This window comes from Engystomops pustulosus, chromosome 9 (assembly GCF_040894005.1).
Source record: "Engystomops pustulosus chromosome 9, aEngPut4.maternal, whole genome shotgun sequence".
NCBI classification, from domain to species: domain Eukaryota; kingdom Metazoa; phylum Chordata; class Amphibia; order Anura; family Leptodactylidae; genus Engystomops; species Engystomops pustulosus.
The window spans coordinates 95,950,094-95,974,887 of NC_092419.1; the positions used below are offsets into that span (position 1 = coordinate 95,950,094).

General features: G+C 44.9%; 1 protein-coding gene across 4 annotated transcripts in view; it reads right to left on the reverse strand.

Moving 5' to 3' along the window:
- Window positions 1–2,680: 2,680 nt before the first annotated feature.
- SH2D3C (SH2 domain containing 3C) overlaps window positions 2,681–24,794 on the reverse strand; it is a 32,957-nt gene continuing 10,843 nt past the window's right edge. Inside the window, exons 1-11 of one of the 4 annotated variants that reach the window (XM_072124148.1) lie at window positions 21,296–21,448; window positions 17,793–17,832; window positions 9,021–9,149; window positions 8,492–8,928; window positions 8,257–8,381; window positions 7,635–8,173; window positions 6,273–6,388; window positions 5,314–5,485; window positions 4,853–4,964; window positions 4,117–4,323; window positions 2,681–3,804 (exon numbers count right to left, since the gene is read on the reverse strand). In XM_072124148.1, the coding sequence (XP_071980249.1) occupies window positions 3,629–3,804; window positions 4,117–4,323; window positions 4,853–4,964; window positions 5,314–5,485; window positions 6,273–6,388; window positions 7,635–8,173; window positions 8,257–8,381; window positions 8,492–8,928; window positions 9,021–9,149; window positions 17,793–17,832; window positions 21,296–21,357 (2,115 nt within the window). In that variant the 5' untranslated portion in view covers window positions 21,358–21,448 and the 3' untranslated portion in view covers window positions 2,681–3,628. Of the gene's footprint in view, window positions 3,805–4,116; window positions 4,324–4,852; window positions 4,965–5,313; window positions 5,486–6,272; window positions 6,389–7,634; window positions 8,174–8,256; window positions 8,382–8,491; window positions 8,929–9,020; window positions 9,150–13,125; window positions 13,654–17,792; window positions 17,833–19,707; window positions 19,743–21,295; window positions 21,449–24,794 lie in introns of those variants that run through there. The other 3 variants (XM_072124150.1, XM_072124146.1, XM_072124147.1) reach the window with 3 other exon arrangements.

Genomic DNA, 24,794 nt, shown 5'->3' on the forward strand with positions numbered 1-24,794 from the left:
GAGGAGATAAGCTGTGACATCATCTATTGTCAGTAGTGATGTAATGAAGGGTCAGTGTTATCTATATAGAGGTCATTGTACAGGGAGGGGGAGGAGATAAGCTGTGACATCATCTATTGTCAGTAGTGATGTAATGATGGGTCAGTGTTATCTATATAGAGGCAATTGTACAGGGAGGGGAGGAGATAAGCTGTGACATCATCTATTGTCAGTAGTGATGGGTCAGTGTTATCTATATAGAGGTCATTGTACAGGGAGGGGAGGAGATAAGCTGTGACATCATCTATTGTCAGTAGTGATGTAATGAGGGGTCAGTGTTATCTATATAGAGGTCATTGTACAGGGAGGGGGAGGAGATAAGCTGTGACATCATCTATTGTCAGTAGTGATGTAATGAGGGTCAGTGTTATCTATATAGAGGTCATTGTACAGGGAGGAGGAGGAGATAAGCTGTGACATCACCTATTGTCAGTAGTGATGTAATGATGGGTCAGTGTTATCTATATAGAGGTCATTGTACAGGGAGGTGGGAGGAGATAAGATGTGACATCTATTGTCAGTAGTGATGTAATGATGGGTCAGTGTTATCTATATAGAGGCAATTGTACAGGGAGGGGAGGAGATAAGCTGTGACATCATCTATTGTCAGTAGTGATGTAATGATGGGTCAGTGTTATCTATATAGAGGTTATTGTACAGGGAGGAGGAGATAAGCTGTGACATCTTCTATGGTCAGTAGTGATGTAATGAGGGGTCAGTGTTATCTATATAGAGGACATTGTACAGGGAGGGGGAGGAGATAAGCTGTGACATCATACACTCACCGGCCACTTTATTAGGTACACCATGCTAGTAACGGGTTGGACCCCCTTTTGCCTTCAGAACTGCCTCAATTCTTCGTGGCATAGATACAACAAGGTGCTGGAAGCTCCTCAGAGATTTTGGTCCATATTGACATGATGGCATCACACAGTTGCCGCAGATTTGTCGGCTGCACATCCATGATGCGAATCTCCCGTTCCATCACATCCCAAAGATGCTCTATTGGATTGAGATCTGGTGACTGGAGGCCATTTGAGTCCAGTGACCTCATTGTCATGTTCAAGAAACCAGTCTGAGATGATTCCAGCTTTATGACATGGCGCATTATCCTGCTGAAAGTAGCCATCAGATGTTACAGGGTACATTGTGCTCATAAAGGGATGGACATGGGCAGCAACAATACTCAGGTAGGCTGTGGCGTTGTACCAAGGGGCCCAAAGAGTGCCAAGAAAATATTCCCCACACCATGACACCACCACCACCAGCCTGAACCGTTGATACAAGGCAGGATGGATCCTGCCGCCAAATTCTGACCCTACCATCCGAATGTCATCAGACCAGGCAACGTTTTTCCAATCTTCTACTGTCCAATTTCGATGAGCTTGTGCAAATTGTAGCCTCAGTTTCCTGTTCTTAGCTGAAAGGAGTGGCACCCGGTGTGGTCTTCTGCTGCTGTAGCCCATCTGCCTCAAAGTTCGACGTACTGTGCGTTCAGAGATGCTCTTCTGCCTACCTTGGTTGTAACAGGTGGCGATTTGAGTCACTGTTGCCTTTCTATCAGCTCGAACCAGTCTGCCCATTCTCCTCTGACCTCTGGCATCAACAAGGCATTTCCGCCCACAGAACTGCAGCTCACTGGATGTTTTTTCTTTTTCGGACCATTCTCTGTAAACCCTAGAGATGGTTGTTCGTGAAAATCCCAGTAGATCAGCAGTTTCTGAAATACTCAGACCAGCCCTTCCGGCACCAACAACCATGCCACGTTCAAAGGCATCAAATCACCTTTCTTCCCCATACTGATGCTCGGTTTGAACTGCAGGAGATTGTCTTGACCATGTCTACATGCCTAAATGCACTGAGCTGCCGCCATGTGATTGGCTGATTAGAAATTAAGTGTTAACGAGCAGTTGGACAGGTGTACCTAATAAAGTGGCCGGTGAGTGTATATTGTCAGCAGTGATGTAATGATGGGTCAGTGTTACCGCTTTAAAACAAATTTTTTTGGTGCTGGTGACCGCTTCCCTTTTAAACAAATTGCTCTTTCACCTGAAACAGAATGCAGACCCCCAAATCCAGTTCCTTTATTGATTGAGTTTGTATGTTCTCTCCGTGTTTGCATGGGTTTCCTCTGGGTCCTCTGGTTTCCTCCCACACTCCAAAATATACTGGTAGATTGATTAGATTGTGAGCTCCATTGGGGACAGGGACCGATTTGGCAAACTCTGTGCAGGACACCCCTTTCCATTGCTCTTGGATACACGGAATATAATTCTATGTTTTGTTTGAGTAGGAGGAACCATCACAGACGCACTTTTACATCAATACATTTATTTACAGATGAGATCAGTAGCGGTGGCTCTGTACAGTGACATGAGGTGACGCACATATTTACATCCTGGGAATATTTACAGCGGAGATTCATCTCTCTATACACGTTACAATTCACATTCATGGTTCTGTACTCCTCCTCCATATACAGTCTATAGGTCCGCCTGCTCCGACATCTAGAACATAAAGAAATCTTCACATCTGGAGGACAATGTTGAGATGACACATTGTGACGAATGTACACTTGTGCAAAGGCTTTACTATCCATCCCCTACCTCCTTTATGGGGGTTTTCTTTAATATTTATTAAAAAAAAATGTCAGGTTGTAAAATGCGACCAATCGTATTCTTCCTCTTATTTTTATAGTGCACATACGACTATGAAAGCCGACACATCACTGCATCACTCTCCAGAAAAGTCCCATCACTTTCCTGCCCAACCTTCTGCTCAGCTCCTCCCTCTCTGGTTAAAAGTTGCAGTGTGGTGGATGGGAGGAGCCAAGTTAATTTTGTCAAAGTCGTCCGAAGATGTGCTCCAGGTTAGTTTGACCATCCTAGATGATGGGTTTCCCTTTATAGTTAGAGAATTTCATTGATAAGATTTTATACAAAAATATAGTGACTGCCTCGCCAGCTAGATCCATTACATATATGCCGGGGGGGGGGGGGGGGGGGGGGTGGGCTAGAGATGGGAACAGGTTGGTCATAAACTTTTATAACTTTTCCTGTTGAAAATACAGTAAAATATTTCCAGTTCTATAAAATTATAGTCTCTTCAATGAGTGTATTGCAGTAGGTGGGATCCTCCTCCTATCAATGTATATCAATAGGGATATCTGATTTTTTTATTATTTTTTTTTTTTTTTGTAATGAATTTGGGATGTTCAGATGGATTGCACGTGTTCAATAGACCACAAATGAAATAATAACCACTAGGTGGCGCTGTAGTCCTGGGTATCAGTGCATGTTCTTTGTCCTACAGATTTAGCTGGATGGGCTGGTCAGTTCCATAATAGACCCCCCCCCCCTCCCAATATAAGAGCCATCAGGCTGTTCTTTGTGACTATGATGCTGTCATCCATCTTCCCTGAAATTCTAACTCGTTCCATGCCACCGGAACCAGCATGCACTGATGCTTAGGATATCAAAGCTTCTCATATTCCCCCCAATCCCAAAAAAGTGCTATATTTCCTCCATTAGAAGTCTCTGATTCATTGCTTTGGACACATTTCTTTGTGTTCTCGTCTTCGAGCTCTTTGTTATAACTCACTGAAGCGCACGGACGGTTCCAGCTTTTGTGAAAGAGCAGTGAGGACTTTGTCAAACTTGTCGTATCTCTCGGCCTGAGTCCCAGCGGCTCCACGGCTGCCCCATAGCATCCGCATCTGGAATTCTGTGCTGGAGACCTCCAGGAGATCGGATCTGGGGTGGAATCCTGGGTAATAAAGGAGAAGACGTCATCAGAATCTATGGCTTCTGTACTGATGTCTTAGCTGAGGGCTATCAGTGTTTGAGAAAGCTGGGTGACAACTACTACAGCCCCCATTGCAGCTCCTGCACGTCACCCAACTTTCCAAGAATTAAAATGTGTTTTTATAGAATACTTTATTATATCCCATAGGGGAAATTAATTGTGTTACAACAACATCACCAGGTCATTCACAGTGCATATTGGGGACATTCTGGAGTCTGGAAAAGATGGGTGAAGACATCTGCTCCAGCTACAATAAGAGAATTTGGTTCTCACCTTGTAGCCTCATCTCGGCATTGGTGCGGTACAGGCCCCCGTGATGTGCCACCATCCTGGCCGCCTCTAGATGAGACATCACCACCTCTACGCCATTGTCGATGCTGTCCCAGGGCTCCCCGCCGTCCAGCAGAGGGGAGTCTCTCTCCAGGAGGGTGATGAGGGGGACGATGTGAGGGAACGTGGTGTTGCTTAGTGGGAGACTCTCTGTACGGGAGACAAGATGTTATAGACGAGTGTCAGTATGAGGCATCTCCCATGACGTCCATGATGCTTCTTGGCCTGCACATTGGTAAAGTCTGAAGATGCTTCTTCTCTGCTTGTCCGAGGGGGCGACGGGTCATATCCAGCCACTATCCCCTCCTCTGACAAGTAGATAATATATAAGCACTAGCGTACTCATGCATGTCATGAGAATAACTCCTATGCCCCTCCACTAGGGGGAGCTCACTTGCAAAGGGATTCTGATAAATCAGAGTTATCTCATAGATATAGCTGGTCGGTGGGGGTCTCCCACTGATCAGCTGTTTGAAGAGACTCTAGCAGCATCGTCGTTGCTGATCAAACAGCGCCATACATTATATAGTGGCTGTGTTTGGTATTACAGCTCGGCCCGAGTCATTTGAAAGTGACCGATGATTGCAACATGAAAGGGCTTAGAAGCAGAACCAGGGCTCACTAGTGTCCAATTTGTCATTGAAAACCACAAAGACTATTTGTTGATAATGGGTTTTACCTTTGCCCTCGTTCATACTCTTGAGGAATGGTTTCAGCTTCTTCTCATACAATATGGCTCCCTCCGTGTGTCTCTGTCTCAAGGCGATCCACGTCTGTTCTAGTCTTGAGATCTGGAGAGTAGATGGAGGAACAGTCAGCCTTTGTTACTCCATGCATGTAGGGAGGACTCATTGACCTGATTATGTATGACCCCCCATCACCCACTCCTGCGAGTTTACAAATGTGACATTAGATGGGAACCGCAATACATCATCTCCTGCGAATGTGAAAGTCACATTAAGGCGTAAAATTCCACCAGACTTATTCGAAATAGGACATCAGATCATGCGGTGCATATAGAAGCTGCGCAACGCAACCACACCCAAAGCCTTGCCCACATGTTATCATGTTGTAGGTGTTCTTGGCCACCATTATAGGTCAGGGAGACACCCAGCAGAGCCATGTTAATGTTTGATGTACCTGTGTCAACTCCAAGGCGTTCATCACGGCTGCGAAGCTGTACAGGTTCCCCAGTGTGCCCTTCAGCTCGGCTGCCAGCTGGATGGTCTTATGGAGCAGCGCTGCCCTCTCCTCTGTGCTTCCGGTGCAGCCCAGGATGTCCACTGCGATCATGATGGACATGGTGTGAAATCTGAACACAGAAAAAACCTTCATTAATCTCTTGTGAGAAATATCTGGGGGTCCAAGGCTTCCAGGGGGCCCATTGCCACCAAAACAACCCAGTTTAAAAGTGGGACCTCCAGCCCTGAAATCCTCATCCATGTGTGATGGCTCTTAACACGTATGTTTACCAGAGACCTTGCAGGACCTTTGAAGACCCTCAAAAGGTTCTTAAACTGCAGAACTGATATACGGGAGAAGGGACCCCCCCCCCATCTTTTCCCAAGAAACATGGTTTGGTACCATGTCTATGAAGTAAATGGCTGTGATTCGGTGCCATACCTCCGAAAGTACCATACAGTCCCAAGCTACTGGGCCCCAGCTATAATGTAGTGTTTATAGTACAGGTCTCCTAATATAAGTGAGGACATCTTATAGGCCCAGATGTGGCTACAGCTTCTCAAGTTATGGCCAAAGGTCCTACTTCGCTGCCCCTACAAGGCCACCTTTATGTAAATGTGGGTGATAGAGCCAGACTGTACCCTAACACCCCCTTAGAGACTGAACTTTTATGCCACCCAATGGTCAATGGACTCAATAATTAGCGTAACCCTGCTATTTGCCAAAAACAATTTGGCGCTCTCCTTCTTCGAAAGTCAAAGCCATCCCAATATTCACTCTTCTGACCTACGTAGAACCTCATTGAATGATATGTGGCTGTGAATAACAGGACCACCCTGGTTCTACAATGAGTAATAAAGTCCCAATTGTTCAATGGGGGGGGGGGGGGCGATCACATCATTTCGCTCCCCACGCACCTTTCCAGAAGGTCAAGCCTCAGCTGGCGGCCATGTGGCAGCGTCAGGAGCTCCATGCCGGAGCTGACTCCCATGATCCTCTGCATCTCCTTGGTAACGCCGAGTATCCTGGCAACCTGTGAACAACACGAAGATGGAGATTAATCTCTTCTAATTGCAAATAGATTGTCGCCTCGTCTAGTGGGTAGTATTCCCCAGGGGGGTAATAATAAGCATGACGGCTATCACTCCTACCGCGGGTGACATCATAGTGACATCATCACCATCATCCTATAAATCACTCCTCTGAGTCAGCCATAATCCTTTTTCCATACAAAGGAGGGGATGAGGTTTTTATATGAAAACATTTTATCTTTGGATTATTACATTTTTAACACCAGTCCTCTAAATTACAGTATGAGAACATTTCTTACCAGTTATCATTATACAAATACGTTTCCAACTTTTTTTTTTTTAAATACTTTTAAAAAATATATATCGAAACACCACCAAAAATTTGTTAGAAAATTGATCTTTTTTTTTGTTTATGTACCCCCCCCCCCCCCAATTTAGTCTATTTAGAGGGGTTTCAACCTCTAGAGTGAAATGACACATAACATTTCATTCCTCCAAACTTGGTAACTTTAGCAATCACCATGGATGTCTTACTGTGCTGAATGCTCGGTCCATGTCTATGGGGGGATCGGGGCTGACATAGGAGGGCTCTTATGCTTCTATTTTGACATAATGGAGCAGATTTACTTACCTGGTCCATTCGCGATCCAGCGGCGCATTCTCTGCGGTGGATTCGGGTCCGGCCGGGATTCACTAAGGTAGTTCCTCCGCCGTCCACCAGGTGGCGCTGCTGCGCTGAAGAGCATCGGAATGCACTCAACTTCACCGAGCCATCGTAGGTGAAGGTAAGCGCGTGTGGAGCAACACTTTTTTTTTTAATGCAGCAGTTTTTCCGAATCAGTTGGTTTTTTTTACGGCCACGCCCCCCATTTCCGTCGCGTGCATGCCAGTGCCAATGCACCACAATCCGATCGCGTGCGCCAATACAGGGAAACCCGTCGCAAAAACGTGAAACGGGCCCTTAGTAAATGACCCCCATAGTGTTCATATTTCCCTGCAGTACCCCTCCAGGACAAATGAAGCATTACATGCTACCCACGGAAACCAATGTAATACAACATTATACAAAGTCCTCCAAAACAAGACAAACTCCTAATAGCCTCTCTCCTATCTGCTTAATATATAAGGGTCTGGATTGGGCATTTTCAGGAAATACAATGTATGTCGTGGTTATCCATTATTTAAGAAAGTAATCCTCAGCTGCCACCTGAAGCCCACTGACCCATTGCTGGTGGCCGTGCCCCTTACCTCGCAGTCTGTTTTGGTGATATGCTTGGCAATGGATTTTGCATCAACCTCAGAGAACAGCTCTTTGACCTTCTTCAGGATGGACATCTCCAGGGGCTTGTTGTCTGCAGGGATCAGGGTGGACTTGAAGGCTGATGGGTTGAAAGATGATTTAATTTCTAAGCTGGGGATAGTAAAAGAAAGTCTGTCCTTGTCAGTGTCTTCTGCCACTCGGGTGACTCCGGCCTTGACACCTTCATCGACTTTTAACCTTTCCACGTAACTCTTGGCTGGTAGAGGTTTGTGTGGGGAGTCATGTGTGGGGGAGGCTGGGCGTAGATGGCAGTAATGTCCATTATCGGGGTCGCTGTAACTGTTTATAGAGGGTGAGGGAGAGATTTGTGGGTACCCATGACTGGGAGTGGAATGGGAGCTTTCAGCCATGTTTAATGTTGCCTTGTTATTTGCTGGATTGACATAAGGTTCACTGGATCGTCTCAGCACTGGAGACCCTGGGGTCACGCTTCCTGCTGGAGGTCCTTGGGGCTTCACCCTGACAACTAAACAAATGCATACATTAAATTGTTAATAAATGTCAATCACGATCCTATTCTATGTTACCAAAAAGTCTGTTTTTACCTACCTGTACTATAGGCTGGGGATCCGGGGGTCTCAGGAATGGGGGACATTGGGGAATGTAGATCTTGGATTTGGTCCACACTGACGGCACAGGTCCTGACGATATCTCTATGATGTGGGGATGAAGTGCTAGAAAAGGAAGAAATCATAATGTGATATAGGACACTGTTTTCAAATCATCCCACCCTCCTAGAAGGACCGTCAAACATGGTGAGGACATCGTAGGGTAATGTCCATACCTGTTGAGGCATCCATTGCTCTTTATGATCTTGTCTGCTGTGAGGCCATCAGTCATTGTGATACTTCTTCGTTTCATATGTCCCTTCTGTGGGCTCTGGGAGCCCTGCCTGCCGGGTGCTAGCCCATAGCTGGCCTCCAGGTATCGCAGTGGGAATGTACGGTTGATGGGACAGTAGATGAGCGCACCGCTCTGATCGGACACCGCCCTTCGGCTTCCAACATAAAAGCGCACCAGGGCTGGGATGTTGTCAAAGCTCTCCTGCTCGAATAGATACTGTATACGGGTGTAGCTGTCACTGGTTTTCACCATCACCTTGTTGATCTTAAAATGCAGAGGTTCATTCTTCCATCGACAGGTTAGAACATAGTCACCCAGGCTGGTCAATGAGTCTCGGATAAGGAAGTCCCCATTCCTCTGCACCAAACTCTCTGACACCTATATGAGTGGAAGGACAAGGAACAAGTTACTCATCTGTGGGTTTAGTATGAAAACTGGAGATGACGACAGAGGGTTAAACCCCACCTTACCTCTCGTGGTATGCGCCCGTGGTACCAGGCGTGGCTGCGCAGGTCTGAGCTGTTGAGTTTGAGCTCTTCCTCTAGCTCCTTATGCAGTTTCTCCGGTGGAGTATCCAAGATGTACTTCTCCTTGGAGAACTGTAAGAACATGAAGGACATTAGAAGACTTACGACTTCATCACAGATTCAGCAAAATGAGATCTCCGACTTCTTCTACGACTTCAAAGAACGGAATCTCTAATATTTATAGGAAAAGATTCCAATTAGTTTTCCCTTTCTACTGAAAATGTAACCTCACATCTTATCGATCTGAAGGCTTCTGGATCAAAGTCAGTGATTTTTCCCTATAGGCCTATACTAGAGAACCATGGCAGGCCCTGTATTCATGTGGACATGTGGTGTCAGTACTAATCTGCGCAGATGGAGAGATGACTGGTGCCATTCTTGTTTTTGGCACCAATGTGTGGACATCTTGCTCCGTCGGTGGACTATACTCACCATCTGAGGAGAACTGAGAGCACAGACCGCTAGGCAGAATCTGTCACTGTCTCCCTTACCGTTATATCTATATTCTGCTATTCATGTAGGTCATGCACCCATGGTCCTGCAACAATATGGGGCAACTACCACTCTGCAGTCTTGGAGCGATGGGTGGCACAGATTGAAGAGGACTTTTCACCACCTCTACCAATCTGTGCCCTTTAATAGATCTTCACTCTTCTGATTCTGACACAGTCTTTCCCCAACAATAAGGGTCTCTACTGTCAGGTGGGTGGGGCTGGACTGGATCAGCCAGCTAGGGACTACCCACTTGACCATAAAGAGACAAAATAAGTATACTGAAACTGGCAGCACTGATTGCTTAGGAATGGTGAGCGCTGGAGGAAAACATTTCATCTGCGTCGGAGGAGGATGTTTCAAGGACTATTGATTTGGTCATTTCGGGTGACAATATTGGCCACCACTCTTCTAGCTCTCTGGTTTAATTGTTGCAGCAATATGGATTTTTTAGACTTAATTATAATGTGATTTCTCTATGTATATTATATATTCTGCAGGTTTCCGAGCCCTTACCTTAAATGTCCCATCTATAATTATGGCGGCTTCTTAAATGGTAGCCGACTGATACCACTGTACCCCTATAATTATACCCCTATGGATATATCCTTTTACTATGAGTGGAATATACAGATTAGGGTTGACAAAGCTCATGTAGAGTCAATCTTGGATGACGTCACTGCCCCGGTGCGATGTCATCACAACCCCTCATCCATAGCCATAGATGGAGCACATAATAGAGACGTGTAATTCATCTCTAATGATTCTTTACTTACAGAGGAGCTACGTGACCCTGGTGTAACGGGATCAGCATAAACCACTTTATTCTGCCCGGTAATTCCCTTGCACATATGGAGGCGACAGATCTGCCTATTACATGGAGAAGTATTAAGGCATTTATTCTTTATCAGTCCAGGTGGCTTTCGTCTGCCGTAGCCCACCCCAGCATGAGATAATCCCCCTCCCTCCGCAGAAAATCGTATCAAAGCTGGTCTGGCTTCTTGAATAATACAGACGGGTTTTCGAGGCATCGTCTGCATTGTAATGAGCTTTTGTGGCCAAGGGAACACCTGAGCCGATCGACCATGCACGGCCCCCGCTGCCTCCCACCCTAGAAAAAGCAATGATGTAATGCCATGAGTCAGCGCCATCACTACAGTATAGCACTGGCTGCTCTAATTAGATTGTAAGCTCTTTGGGTAAACGCATCGCCTTCATCCCATTACGATATATGTGAAAGGTTGCAGCGTTATAAGTAATTTTGCAATAGATTTCACCCAGCTGGTCACCCAGCTTTCTTACAGATTGTCACCCAGCTTTCTTACAGTCCAGAATGGCACTGTCTAGGATATAGCTATGAAATATTCAGGACAGGGTTAGCCCTGATGGTCGTCACCCAGCTTTCCCAGAGAGCAGATACAAGTAATAGCTCGTTATCTCTCTGTACCGTCAGCACATTTGATCAGGATTTACAGTCCCATTATTCGGAGTCTTGGGAGATTCGGATAAAATGTCGCAGTTTAATACAGACTGGAGATCACTTAAATGTAACGTATCTGCAGCTAGTGAGTCCGCTGGGAAATTAGGGAATCTGTAACAACTATTTCCCGCCCATCGTCAGATTAATTAAAGTAAAGCTGGGGGTCTGTATCCGGCGTTTGATTTACGGCAGTATTAATTACATCGCACTTAGTGGTTTCATCCTGACCCAGAAGACAACCACATAGGGTCCTAGGACTATGGGGGTCTTCATATATTCAGATATCTTCATATTTTTTTTATATTTGGAGACCCTACCAAGACTATGACCTGATATCAGGAACCCGCCTCACAAGATTTAGGTCAATGTTTCTTCCCTATTGGATCCCTAAGGGGGTTCTTCCCTGAAGGGGGTCCTGATTTTACTCGCACAATCAAAAATGAGTTTTTTTCGAAAAACAAAATAATTTTTTTTTTGTGAAACAAATTGCTTGAATCCAAATGATTTCTTCTTGCCCTCCCCCACCGTGGCCTTGATAATATTTGCAGCCCCCTCGGACCCCCGCGTCTCCTTCTATTAGGCAACCTTTGCTCAGAGCGGCACAATTATCCGTCCACGCTGTGAAGAAGGGGGCCGCACTAATTACTGGTGGGGACATTCAGCCCTAAATATTCCCTGGAGAGGCCGAGGCTTAAGTAGATGCTGTTGTTATGCCAACCCACTCCTGTCAAGGCTGCGGCTTCTCCTCGGTGCGGGGGTCTGACAACTTCCTTCTTACCAGATCTGTCTCCTGCCACAATCCCTCAATCTTACTACTACACGGGAAGGGAGGGGCTGATCTGTGCCGAAAATTGCTTCCCAATGGAGATCTGACTAATATTTCACTGAGCGACACCTTGGTGTATGTCGGCGCTATGAATGTTACATCACACCTGACCACTAATATTAGGGGGGATACCGGTGCCACCCCCCGGGTCACCCGGCTTGTAAGTGCACCATGTTTCTGCCTCATTTCATCCGGCACATGTGACGGTGTCCTGAGGGGACGCGTTGTCTGATCTCTCCCCCGAGGGCGCCCGCCGCTGCACAACACATGGTACCAGACATTTAACCCCGTCCTGGATATATTAAGCCTTTTATTCAATACCCCTCTTTTCTTGCTCCACATTGTCATAAAACAATAGCCCCCGATACACCTGTAGTGATTTTTCTCCTATTTGGGGGTCTCTGAGCTCACCCCCCATTCTGTGGCTACTGCATATGCTGCCTGGGCTATCATTGGTTAGAAATGATGTCATTGCTCCTAGAACATGGTAATAAGCGATTGGCGGAGGTGCAGAGATGCTGACGTCAGCGGAGTAACACCCAGTCATTCATACATTGCTCCATCACCCATCCTCAGTAACCCTGTCCATGCCGGAATTTCAAGGATGACTTCTAGGGTTTCTTTTGCGCTCACCTATAACTTTTGCCCACCCCTCTTCTGCCACAGGGGGGGCATTGGCACTAAACTGCAATTTTTTTTTAGACGCCATGACATCACTCAGTAGCTTTCAGCAAGACCCTATCCGGCTGTGCGAGTATAATGCACTTCATATGTTTATCCAATGTATTCAATAATTACCCCATATTCACCCCATGGATGGCCATTACCGCACGATCGTGAGGGTCACATGTACACACACGTTTAACCCCAACCATGCCTGTACCATGACGTCACCTTGGTCTAGGCATGTACTTTGCACGCACGTTGGCAAGTAGGTGGCATAGTCTTTACTGTGCCAAGGCTCCGTCATAGGGAATAGAGATATATATATATATGCACATGATCTGTAATATGTTTATCGCCACAACTATTTACGGATGTAATTGCATACAATAAATAAATCCTGCGTCTATATCAACTTTTTTTTTTGCTGCAGAAACGTGTGGAAGCTGGGTAGGTGAACCTGTGCATCCATCAGCTGGTGACATCATGTCATACCCCTAATTCTACCTGTGCCTCTAATGCAAAGGATGGAAAATGAATGGGAAATGATGTATAGACGTGGATATATTGAGGATTTTATCTCTTACCTGCACTTGCATGAAAGACCCCCGATAGAAGCAGCATGCTGCGGCTGACAGCGCGCTCCATAAACTGCACCGTTCCGTCATGATCAGATCAAATCCGCCATCCAAATCCAGAAAAATAAGGAAATAACCCCAAAAAGGAGGCTGGGTTGTGACAAATCCTCTATCCGGCTGGTGGGCGCACGGGCTCTGGCTTGTACTACTGATGTAGGAGACTGGTGCTGATGCTGCTGTCGGATTGCAGGCTGATGCTCCAAGCATTACCTCATCCCTTGTCAAAAGAGCATCATGGGAGGAGCTCCTCGAAATCCAGCCATGGCCAAAGCCTCTCCCCCTCCTCCTTCTCTCTGCTCTTATCTCCCTATTCCCTTTCCGCCTCTCTCCAGGCTTTACACCTCCCCCTTTCTAGGGATTTTAGGCTACTACGTGTGTGTGAATGAATGAAGTTTCTGCTGGTGGGGGGCAGGGCAGGAATGTGAGGGCACTGGGGGGCATGTGGGAATGTGGTGCAGGTCACTTTAAGACAATAGTTGCTTAAAGTGCAATCGCACGTGGTAGAATTCTTTATATATCTGAAAGAGAAAAAAGACTAAATGACATTATATATGGGATAATTAATGTCTGTGCGCCCTTACCTTGAGCAGATGTTATAGGTGGCACACTTGGTACGTTACCCATAGACGCCTCATTGCGTCCAGTTCACATAGTAACATCTGCAAGCCGTTGTAGCCCCCCATAAGCTGTTTAATTACAGCCATAGGCATTTTGCCAAAGGAGGGGCTTGGCTGCTTTTATAGAAAATAGGGGCTGACAGTGATGTACAGCCTCCACATTTACCATTTTTAGACAGTTTTCCTAATGTTAGCAAATATAACAGCAGGAAATTGACAAAAAGTTGGCGTCAAAAAGTTGCTCGCCATTTTGGGTTTATTCATACAAATGTCTTACAGAAATTCATTAAACGGGTATCACAGCTTCAATGTACTGATAACTTGAAGGGCATCTACCACCAGAATGAATGGTGGGGCTCCCAGCTCCATAGGTGTTAATGGAGCCTATAGCCACTCAGGCTCAGCATTTGCATACAGCCCTTCATTCTGGTGGGAGATGCCCTTTGAGCACAGGTCATCAGTATCAGACAGGTGGACGCCCATGACCTCAAATGATCAGACAATTCCGTTTCTACCTAGTGGCTCAGTAGTGTTACTGCAGCTCAGATTGGACCCACTTGAACAGAGATTTGCCTGTAATTACACCAGCTTGGCCACTACTCTGACAATGGAGCTGTTCTCCTGACTCTGGTCTCAGTGGCAGACTCAGATAATCTGTTATACATGACCTAACCTATGAGCTAAACATCAATATATAGAAATTGGAGAACCCCTTAAATACCTAAGATCGTCATCAGCCCAATTATTCCTCATTCCTTCTGACCCCATGTATTCTCAGGGGAGGGGAATAAGTCCCTGCCAGACACATTAGGTGGCTGCTGAATGAGTACGGCCACATACTACTGCCATATAGTGAGACAAATACTTATATAACAAGTACAGTATCAAAATACTGCCATATACCTCCCACATAGTAGATGGCCCCATACTACTGCCATATAGTTCCCACATAGTATAGCCACATACTACTGCCATATAGTTCCCAAGTAGTAGAGACATACACTTATATAATGTGTACAGCTACATACTACTGCCATATAGTAATACACACACTTATATAATGAGTATAGTATCATAATACTGTCATATAGCTCCCACATAGTAGATGATCCCATAATACTGCCATATAGCTCCCACATAGTAGACAACCCTATAATACTGCCATATAGCTCCCACATAGTAGATGATCCCATAATACTGCCATGTAGCTACCACATAGTAGATGACCCCATAACACTGCCATATAGCTCCCACATAGTAGACGACCCCATAATACTGCCATATAGCTTCTACATAGTAGATGACCCCATAATACTGCCATATAGCTCCAACATAGTAGATGATCCCATAATACTGCCATATAGCTCCAACATAGTAGATGATCCCATAATACTGCCATATAGCTTCTACATAGTAGACAACCCTATAATACTGCCATATAGCTTCTACATAGTAGATGACCCCATTATACTGCCATATAGCCCCCACATAGTAGATGACCCCATAATACTGCCATATAGCTCCAAAATAGTAGAGACGCACACTTATATAACGTGTACAGCTACATACTACTGTCATATAGTAAGACACACACTTATATAATGAGTATAGTATCATAATACTGCCATATAATTCCCAAGTAGTAGAGACACACACTTATATAATGTGTACAGCTACATACTACTGTCATATAGTAAGACACACACTTATATAATGAGTATAGTATCATAATACTGCCATATAGCTCCCACATAGTAGACGACCCCATACTACTGCCATATAGCTTCTACATAGTAGACGATCCCATAATACTGCCATATAGCTCCCACATAGTAGACGACCCCATAATACTGCCATATAACTCCCACATAGTAGACGACCCCATAATACTGCCATATAACTCCCAGATAGTAGACGATCCCATAATACTGCCATGTAGCTAACAGATAGAAAACCCACACTTATACATTGTGTATGGCCGCATAATACTACCATATAGCTGGCACATTGTAGAGACGCATACGTATACAATGTATATGGCACATAATACTACCATATAGTTCCCACGTAGTAAACCTGTAGTAAAAGTATTTTGTGTGTATGATATGTACTTTTATGCTCATTAGAGGTGCGGTAGTAATTGTTCTATCATTAGCAGTGTCCCTGCAGTCGTAGCTCGTAGGAAGCCACATTTCTACTTGTTGCCAAGTGTAATAAATTCCCCGAGCACTTGGCAAGGTTATGTCTACAGACAAGTGTCTGTCCTTACTGGCCCACATTCACCCGGCAGATGCTCGATTTTGTGAAGCTGCGACAAATGCAAGTAGACATGTGGCAGTGCGGACGCCCACAAGAGCCGCGCTCTCATCCCCAATGTGTTACTACTCCGGGTGCAAGAGATCTCATTAGGCTGAATCCTGGGGCACCAGCCGGAGGAGGACATAGAGGAAGAATATAGATCCTTAGCTCATACTTAACGGAATGTGATAGGGGCAGAGCATTCTACTCCACACTGATCCTGAACAGTCTATACATCTATCTATATATCTATCTATAGTATATGTGTATCAGCCCGTCCAACATGGATGCCATATCATGAGGATAGGCCCACAGCAGCTATTCCCAGGAGGCTCCTACTATATGTACGGAGGAGAGAGATACATTCCCATCTCTACAACCAGAGGACACATCACCTGCTCCTTTATTGCTTCTCCCCATGTACAATTGGTATCCATCTTATCAGAATGATTGATCGACCATACATCGCTGCTGTATCTAAGCTGTCCTTATATAGAGGTATCCACCATATGTACAGCTGAGCTGTTGTATCTAAGCTGCCATTATATATGTATACATCCTATACACAGTACAGCAAAGCTGCTGTATCTAAGCTGCCATTGTAGAGGTATACATCCTATACACAGTACAGCTGAGCTGTTGTATCTAAGCTGCCATTGTAGAGGTATCCACCATATGTACAGCTAAGCTGCTGCATCTAAGCTGCCATTGTAGAGGTCTCCATCATATGTACAGCTAAGCTGCTGTATCTAAGCTGCCATTGTAGAGGTATCCACCATATGTACAGCTGAGCTGTTGTATCTAAGCTGCCATTATAGATGTATACATCCTATACACAGTACAGCAGAGATGCTGTATCTAAGCTGCCATTGTAGAGGTCTCCATCATATGTACAGCTAAGCTGCTGTATCTAAGCTGCCATTGTAGAGGTATCCACCATATGTACAGCTGAGCTGTTGTATCTAAGCTGCCATTGTAGAGGTATACATCCTATACACAGTACAGCAGAGCTGCTGTATCTAAGCTGCCATTGTAGAGGTCTCCATCATATGTACAGCTAAGCTGCTGTATCTAAGCTGCCATTGTAGAGGTATCCACCATATGTACAGCTGAGCTGTTGTATCTAAGCTGCCATTATAGATGTATACATCCTATACACAGTACAGCAGAGCTACTGTATCTAAGCTGCCATTATTGAGGTATCCACCTTATGTACAGCTAAGCTGCTGTATCTAAGCTGCCATTGTAGAAGTATACATCCGATATACAGTAAGTAGAAATTGGCCCTTGCCCTGGCTTAGGTTAGCCACAGGCATCAATCAGTGGTTGAGGAAGGTTAAGGGTGCGTACACACTGGCATTATAACAGCATTGTAATCCATGTATAGCTGTCTGATCGCCACACATAGCCCCACTTCTGTTCATAGGTTGTATCTGGAATTACAGTAAATGTGAATCAGCTGCAATACCATTTGCAACCTGTGGACTGGTGTGGCGCTGTTGGCTAAAGCAGCCATTGCCATTTGTATAGGAGGTATAACACATGCGCTTGTGCTATTGTCTGCCGCATCTCCCCTTGTGATTTGACTTAATAAGACTGATGTCATCCGCGGTGTATGGGGCGCTACTAATCCTCGGCGTGATGCAGCAGGTGACAGACACAGGATAAACACATGGGGATAAGAGACAGAATGATCCTTACCTTCACATAGTCACTCCCACCATCCAGACCATTACAGGTGCTGCAAAAGAGGGAGGAAAATATTAGGAAAATTTTCACGTAGAAACAGCGCCACTCTTGATCACTGGCTGTGTCGGGTATTGCAGATCGGTCAGATAATAACAAATCATAGACAGGGTAATTCACATAGAATAATGTCAGATAATGAGGATAATATAGTTTGTCACTATAGGTACTCGGCCATTTTCGGATCTCCCTGTGGACCCGTTCAGCTATGAGGGCAGCGGACATTGTGTTCTCAGTCAGGTTTCCTGACCGGGGTGAATCACTGAGGGGTCAAGAGGCGCAGGGTGTGACCCCCCCTGGATGAAGGCGCAATGCAGGAAACAGCAGGCTTCATCCATGAATGTGGACAATGGGAAGCTTCCTCCCCGTACTCCCTGCATCCTATTATGTCACGGAGGGGAACATAATAACTTACAGCACACGCACACACGCTTTTCACCCGCGGCATTGTACAGCACGTACATACTAGGCATAAGAAAACATTGTGTGCCTACCTTTGTCATAAAATCTCCCGTAAAATCCTATAAAATCTCCCTGAAGTCAGTGTTTGCAAAAAGTTTATCTAAAGTTGTCCAGTAATATCACCTTTTCATACACAAAAACAGCGCCACACCTCTTCGCAGGCTGTGTGTGGTATTGCAGCTTAGCTCGATTACCTTGAATTGGATTCATTTGGATTGTAGTTGAGATACCACAACCCAGAGATAAATTTGCTGCTGTTTTTGAATGAAAAATTTTCTTATCCTGGACAATCCCTTTGAGTTATCAACTGGGCACATAGGGACAGAAATAAGTCATAATTAGCACCAATTTCTTAAAATGCTTTGCACCCTGTTTATTGAGGGTTTTATACAACTTTACGACCAGTGTGACAAACCCGTTTTTGGACCGTTTTTAAGCAGTCCATTAAAAACGCATGCGTTTTTGACCGGTTTTACCGAATATCTTAATTAAAACGGGTCAAAATCGGATGCGCTTTTTAACGGACTGCTCAAAAACGGGTTCAAAACGCCACATGTGCCACCAGCCTCACTGCCATAAACGCCAGATTTATCATTCAGCGCCAGAAAAATCTGGTGCGGGTGCTGCAGCTTACTGGCGGACAGAGACATCATATTTGATATGATGCAAGGACTCCAGTCCGCAGTACTGCGCTTGGTCTGTGGGATCTCACCAGCACACAGGTCCATTTCCATGTTTTGGGGGCCTGAGGGCATGTTCACACGTTGCGTTTTAGTTGCGTTTTCATTGCGTTTGAAACGCATTACAACAGCTGAGGAGGGGTGATTTGCCTAATTACATTAGTATTTACATTTAACACTATGTTAACACGTTTGTTAACAAAACGCATTTACAATACTTTTTGAAAATGCAAATGTTAACAGTAATGTAATTAGGCAAAACACCTCTTCAGCTGTTGTAATGCGTTTGAAAACACAGGCCAAAACGCAACGTATGAACGCGCCCTGAGGCCTCCCTAAGGCCTTCCCACATGGCATGGGAGGGGGGTTTGCCTGAAACGCATGCCTTTCATTGCAAACGCATATGCGTTGTGGTCAAACCCCCTCCCACTTTCGTTTTGGATATGTTTAAAAACGCAAGAAAAACGCCACGCGGGAAGGCGCCCCCCAGGGATCTCCCGACCCAAACCTCTGATCACTGGATCACTCAGCATGTCACTTCAATCCAGTGATAAGAGGTTCGGTTCCGGTGATTTCTTCAGCATACGGAGAGGCACCGGATGCTGTGGCCCTGCCCATAGTGCACATAATTGCTAATTTGCATATAAATAAAGTTGTCTCTGCATCCAGGTCATGTGATGCAGGACAAGGCCATATATATGTAGTTTATATAGGAGCTAACAGGTCACCTGCTCATAAGGTCCTGCATAGACATCAAATGTGAAGAGGACCACACCCAGAGGCATGGAAAGGTCTATAGGAGTCTGACAAGGTCCACATATACATAAATAGAAGATTCTAGGGCCATGTAAGGGTGAGCAACCCCTCCAGATGGATCTGGATCCAAAGTTTATGCGGAATTACATGTACATTTTCCTGGAGGACCCCTTTCAGTGTCTCCAGCCTCTTGCAGTACAGCGCTGACACAGAGAAATCCTATTACACACAACCCACAGGCCAGACAACAAGCCAGGGGGGAAGAATGAGATCACCGCTCTGTCAGGGGGTGTGCGACCTCCCTAAAAATAACCAGAATTTTAATTGGAACCAGATGATGTGAAGGAGATAAGTGCAGTTCGTGGGAAAGAGGGAATCCCCGAGAACAAAGGTAGAAGAGGGAGGAACTGTCATGGAGTATGTAGGGGATGAAGATGGAGGATATGTCCACTATATCATAATTAATGGTCTAAGAGGTCACTCAAAAATCCATAAATCCAGTCCTGAACATGTACCTGGCCCCCTTTTACATCAGTGCCTATACTTGGGCTGTATCCATGGACAGGTTTTAGAGAAATAATAATAACATTTATTTACAAAGTGGGGCCCTGGGCAAAACTCAAATTGGGGCCCCTAAATAAAACTATTTTATGAACAGTCAGTAAGAGGCTCCTTTATCCCTTCACAATAATAACACGTTGTAGTTACACACAGTAGTGGGTAAGGCAATGTGTAATATGGGACTGTAGGAGAATTGTATAGGAGATAACAGATAAATATGAAAGATAATAGACAGATTTATAGATGCATAAATATAAAGTAGATTATATATACATAAATGGTAGAAGATATAGATATGAGAGATAGATATAGTAAGAGAGAGATAGAAGATCGTTTGTTTGATAGATGGATAGGTAATAGTTGGCGATAGATAGATAGATAGATAGATAGATAGATAGAAGACTCCCAATAAAGTGACAAAAAGCTAGATAGATAAATGGTTAGACAGGCCGATGTGTATATATATATATATATATATATATATATATATATATATGAAATAGACAAATGATAAAAGATAGATAACTAGACAGGGGGCCCTGGGCAAATGCCCAGTTTGCTGCCCCCTAACGCCGGCCCTGTCCATGGAGGACATCAATTACCTAAAACTGGATGAGAGAATTGGCCATTGACCAGGAATGGATATGATCCAGAGAAATAGATAACATTATTACATCCTAAGTCTATGGCGTGCATAAAACAACCATTTATAACAATCTCTCTCCCACACTGACCTAATCTAAGGACAGGAGACAAACATACAAGTGACATAATAGCCAAAATAGCCACTTTTCTGTGTCCTCTGATGAGAACAACATGTTCTTGGGGGGAAGGAAATGTTCTTCACGCTGTGTTTCAGTAAAACTGTAGAAGAGCTGACATTGTATATAGATAATAACATGACAAAGCCAGCTCTGCTGCATCCGAATGTCCATCCCAAACGTAACATTCACGTCTATATCACATCTAATGTTCCTATCACTATAGCAGATTGCTTACCAGTAACCCATGGGGTAACATCTTCGCCCCACGTCCGTCATGGCTCTGAAATCTAAATTCATCCCAAAGTGATAAGTTCTTGCCTCTTGAACAGCGACTGTTTGTGAACTTGGGAAAGTGAGTGGTGGACCCCTCCAACCTCCCTCCTCCTAGGCCGGGACGTCCCTCCCTCCGCTGCCCTGTATGGAATGTACAAGGGGAAGGCTCCTCTACATTCTGGCAAGTCAAGGAATTCCAGGTCATTAACATGCTCAGGGCATCACCACCGCCTCCTCCCCAAATATACAGACAGGGGAACACTATTCCACAGAGAGAACATTCAAATTTTTGAAAAATTCAAGATCAGATAAAACGTCCCACGGAAACACCTACAACTACCTAGAGCGCAGCTCCGGAGTCATAATGCAGCAGAGTCATAGTATAAATCCTACACTTCTGTGGTGGGGAAATGTATTACTGAAGGAGAAAGCTGCTTGAATAGCAATTCCATAATATATCTAGTAGATACATAACCCACATGCGATGGCAATATTTTGCCGTAAAGTCTACACAACTACAGCTGCGGCCAAGGCTATGAGAACCGTCCCATGTATTACACATTGGGGCAGATTTACTTACCCGGTGCCGTCGCGATCCCGTGGTGTGTTGTCTGACGAGGATTCTTATCCGCCGTGATTCACCAAGATCGTGCATCCAATTTCCTGCATGTGTCGCTTCCTTGCTGAGGTTCGCCAGAATTCACCATCTTCTTCCTGGTGCATGTGAGTGCTTGATCTTGCGACACAAATCCTTTTTTAAATTCCGCCGTTTGTCCGAATCCGTCGGGTTGTCCGACGGCCCGCCCTCAATTTCTGTCGTGTGCAAGCCGGCGCCAATGCACCAAAATCCGATCGTGTGCGCCAAAAACCCGCAGCAATTCGTCGCCAAACGGAAATATTCAGGAAACCCGACGAAAGTGCGGCCAACGGACCCTTAGTAAATGTGCCCCATTGCGTGTGATAACCAATCCTTCCAGGTTCCTATAGTATTGGAAGCAATATACACTGACGGCTCAAGGACATGTTTATATCTCATGGATCCCTGAGGCATCTTCCTTCAAGCACCATAGTGTATGATTGTGTATTAGGAGCAGAACTGCACATCTGCTTTTTGTTTGATTTTTACTTCTCAGGGTTTAGCTACACAGCCTGATATCCACATGGTTGATCAGTAAAATAACCATAATAATCATTTGCACTGGTCTCCTACACTGGCCAATGCAAACTACATGCAGGATACACAGTTACCATGCTGATCAGCTCTGATCTATAAGGAAGTCTTATGTTTAATTTTCTTGCAGCACCCCCACAGGAGAATCAAAGTATTACACAGTGTACATTCATATCAATGGATTATCTATGTAATGCAGGACCGGATAAGTTCTCCAGAACGAGTAACAATTTTTTTTCCACTATGTCCAAGAGATGAGAATCCTGAACAGAGAACCCCATTCACCTTTAATCCCTGAAAAGGGTTGTTCCAAGTCCACAGGAGCACAGGATAGGGGATAGGATCGGTGAGGATCCTCCACGAGAATATAACCCTAGGCAATCTGGAGAATGAGGGTCCCATTCTTACTAATGGATGGAGTGCAGGTTTCACATGTATCCTGCCGCTCTATTCAATTTCTGATACTCCCATGCTATTGAATGGAGCAGCAGGGCACCCCCATTACTGAGAGCAGGATTTCCTGTCCTCCAAATTGGAGGGGGGGGGGGGGGCGTTTTCATGATTTCAGACTTGCACCAGTTTGTAATCGCCTATAGAACGACCACATTAAGGCCCCTTCCACACTTGCGTTTTTCACGTGCGTGTTCTGCGCGTGCTTTTGACGTGCAGAACTTGCATTGCACTCTGACCCATTGTAATCGATGGGCTTTTTCCGACTTGCATGTTTTTTCAGTCACACACGCGTGTTTTTTTAACGCGCGTTTAATGCTCTACTTTTGCAAGTCACATCCGTGAAAAACGCACCATACAAGTCTATGGAGACGCATTAAAAATGCATTGTACTCTGAAAGACTTGCAAGTGCAATGCGTTTTTTGCAAATCAATTGCCATAGAAAAGATAGAGCTCAGCCCTGAGTCCTTTCTCGCGCATTACCTGCACGTGAAAAGTGCATTGAAATTGCATTGGAAATGTGCATGAAAAACTGAGACATTGAACAAACAATGATGAAAACTGATTGCACTCTGATGAAAAATGTCAGTTTTTCACTCACCAAACCCTGATCGCTCCCTGATCAAACTCTGACGTGATCTGCAACGCAAGTGTGGAAGAGGGCTAGTAGTATATATGATACTAGACTAGACCATAGATTAGATGAGTAAACCCAATATTGGAACAATGGGGAAGATGTATCAATCTCTCTACGTTAGAATACTGGATTAAAGGAAACCTACCACTTGAAGTGGCAGGTTTCTGATGGAAATACCGGGCACCAGCTCAGGGTGAGCTGGTGCCAGAGCTTATTTTTGTTAGTGTTTTAAACTGCTGTAACGCGGTTTAAAACACTTTTTAAACTTTATAGCCGGCGCAGGCAGGTACGCGCTCTGCGCTTACCATGCGCGCGGCTACATAGGAAGTGAAGGAGAGCCGCGCGCATGGTAAGCGCCGAGCGCGTACCTCCCTGCGCCGGCTATAAAGTTTAAAAAGTGTTTTAAACCGCGATACCGCGGTTTAAAACACTAACAAAAATAAGCTCCGGCACCAGCTCACCCTGAGCTGGTGCCCGGTATTGCCATCGGAAACCTGCCACTTCAAGTGGTAGGTTTCCTTTAATTTGTGCCGGAAATGTGCCACATTTAATTCAGGTTTTAGAACATTTTTAGACAGTTAATCGACTTTCCAAAAAAAGTTTGTATCCTCGTTAAAATGGGGTGTGGCCCTGAAGTAAATAGCCCACGTGCCAGTAGACTGGTACATTATTAGTACATCTCCCCATAAGGGTGCGTGATCCTGAGCATTGAGTTATATAAGCCGCTTCTTGTTGTGTCTGGCCACACTGCACCAAGACATGACTTGTACATCCTAATGAAATAATGGCAGACGGCTAGATCAATAATCCTCATCCACATTGTGTGATGAGTGACATGACGGCCCTGGGGTCAGGATCAATTACCATTTCTTCTATAATTAACCCAGAAAGTGATCTGATCATTTTATTGTCAGGCTGATGGATTAAGAACATGGTGGTTTTGGAGGTATACTAGCGCCTCCCTTGTCCATAGGCAGCATCTGGTATTGCGAAGCAGCCAGTGAAAAAAAATGGAATGACAATAACTGCAATACCGGACCTAGCCATGGACACTATTAATGTATTTTTTTCATGATTTACCATCTGTAACAGGATCACTTATGTTATAAATAGGAGTCATCTGACTGTGTACTCTCAATTCTCAGGTAATTTATTAAAAAAATTATTTAAAAAAACCTTTTGTTTGTCTAAAACTTGTGACG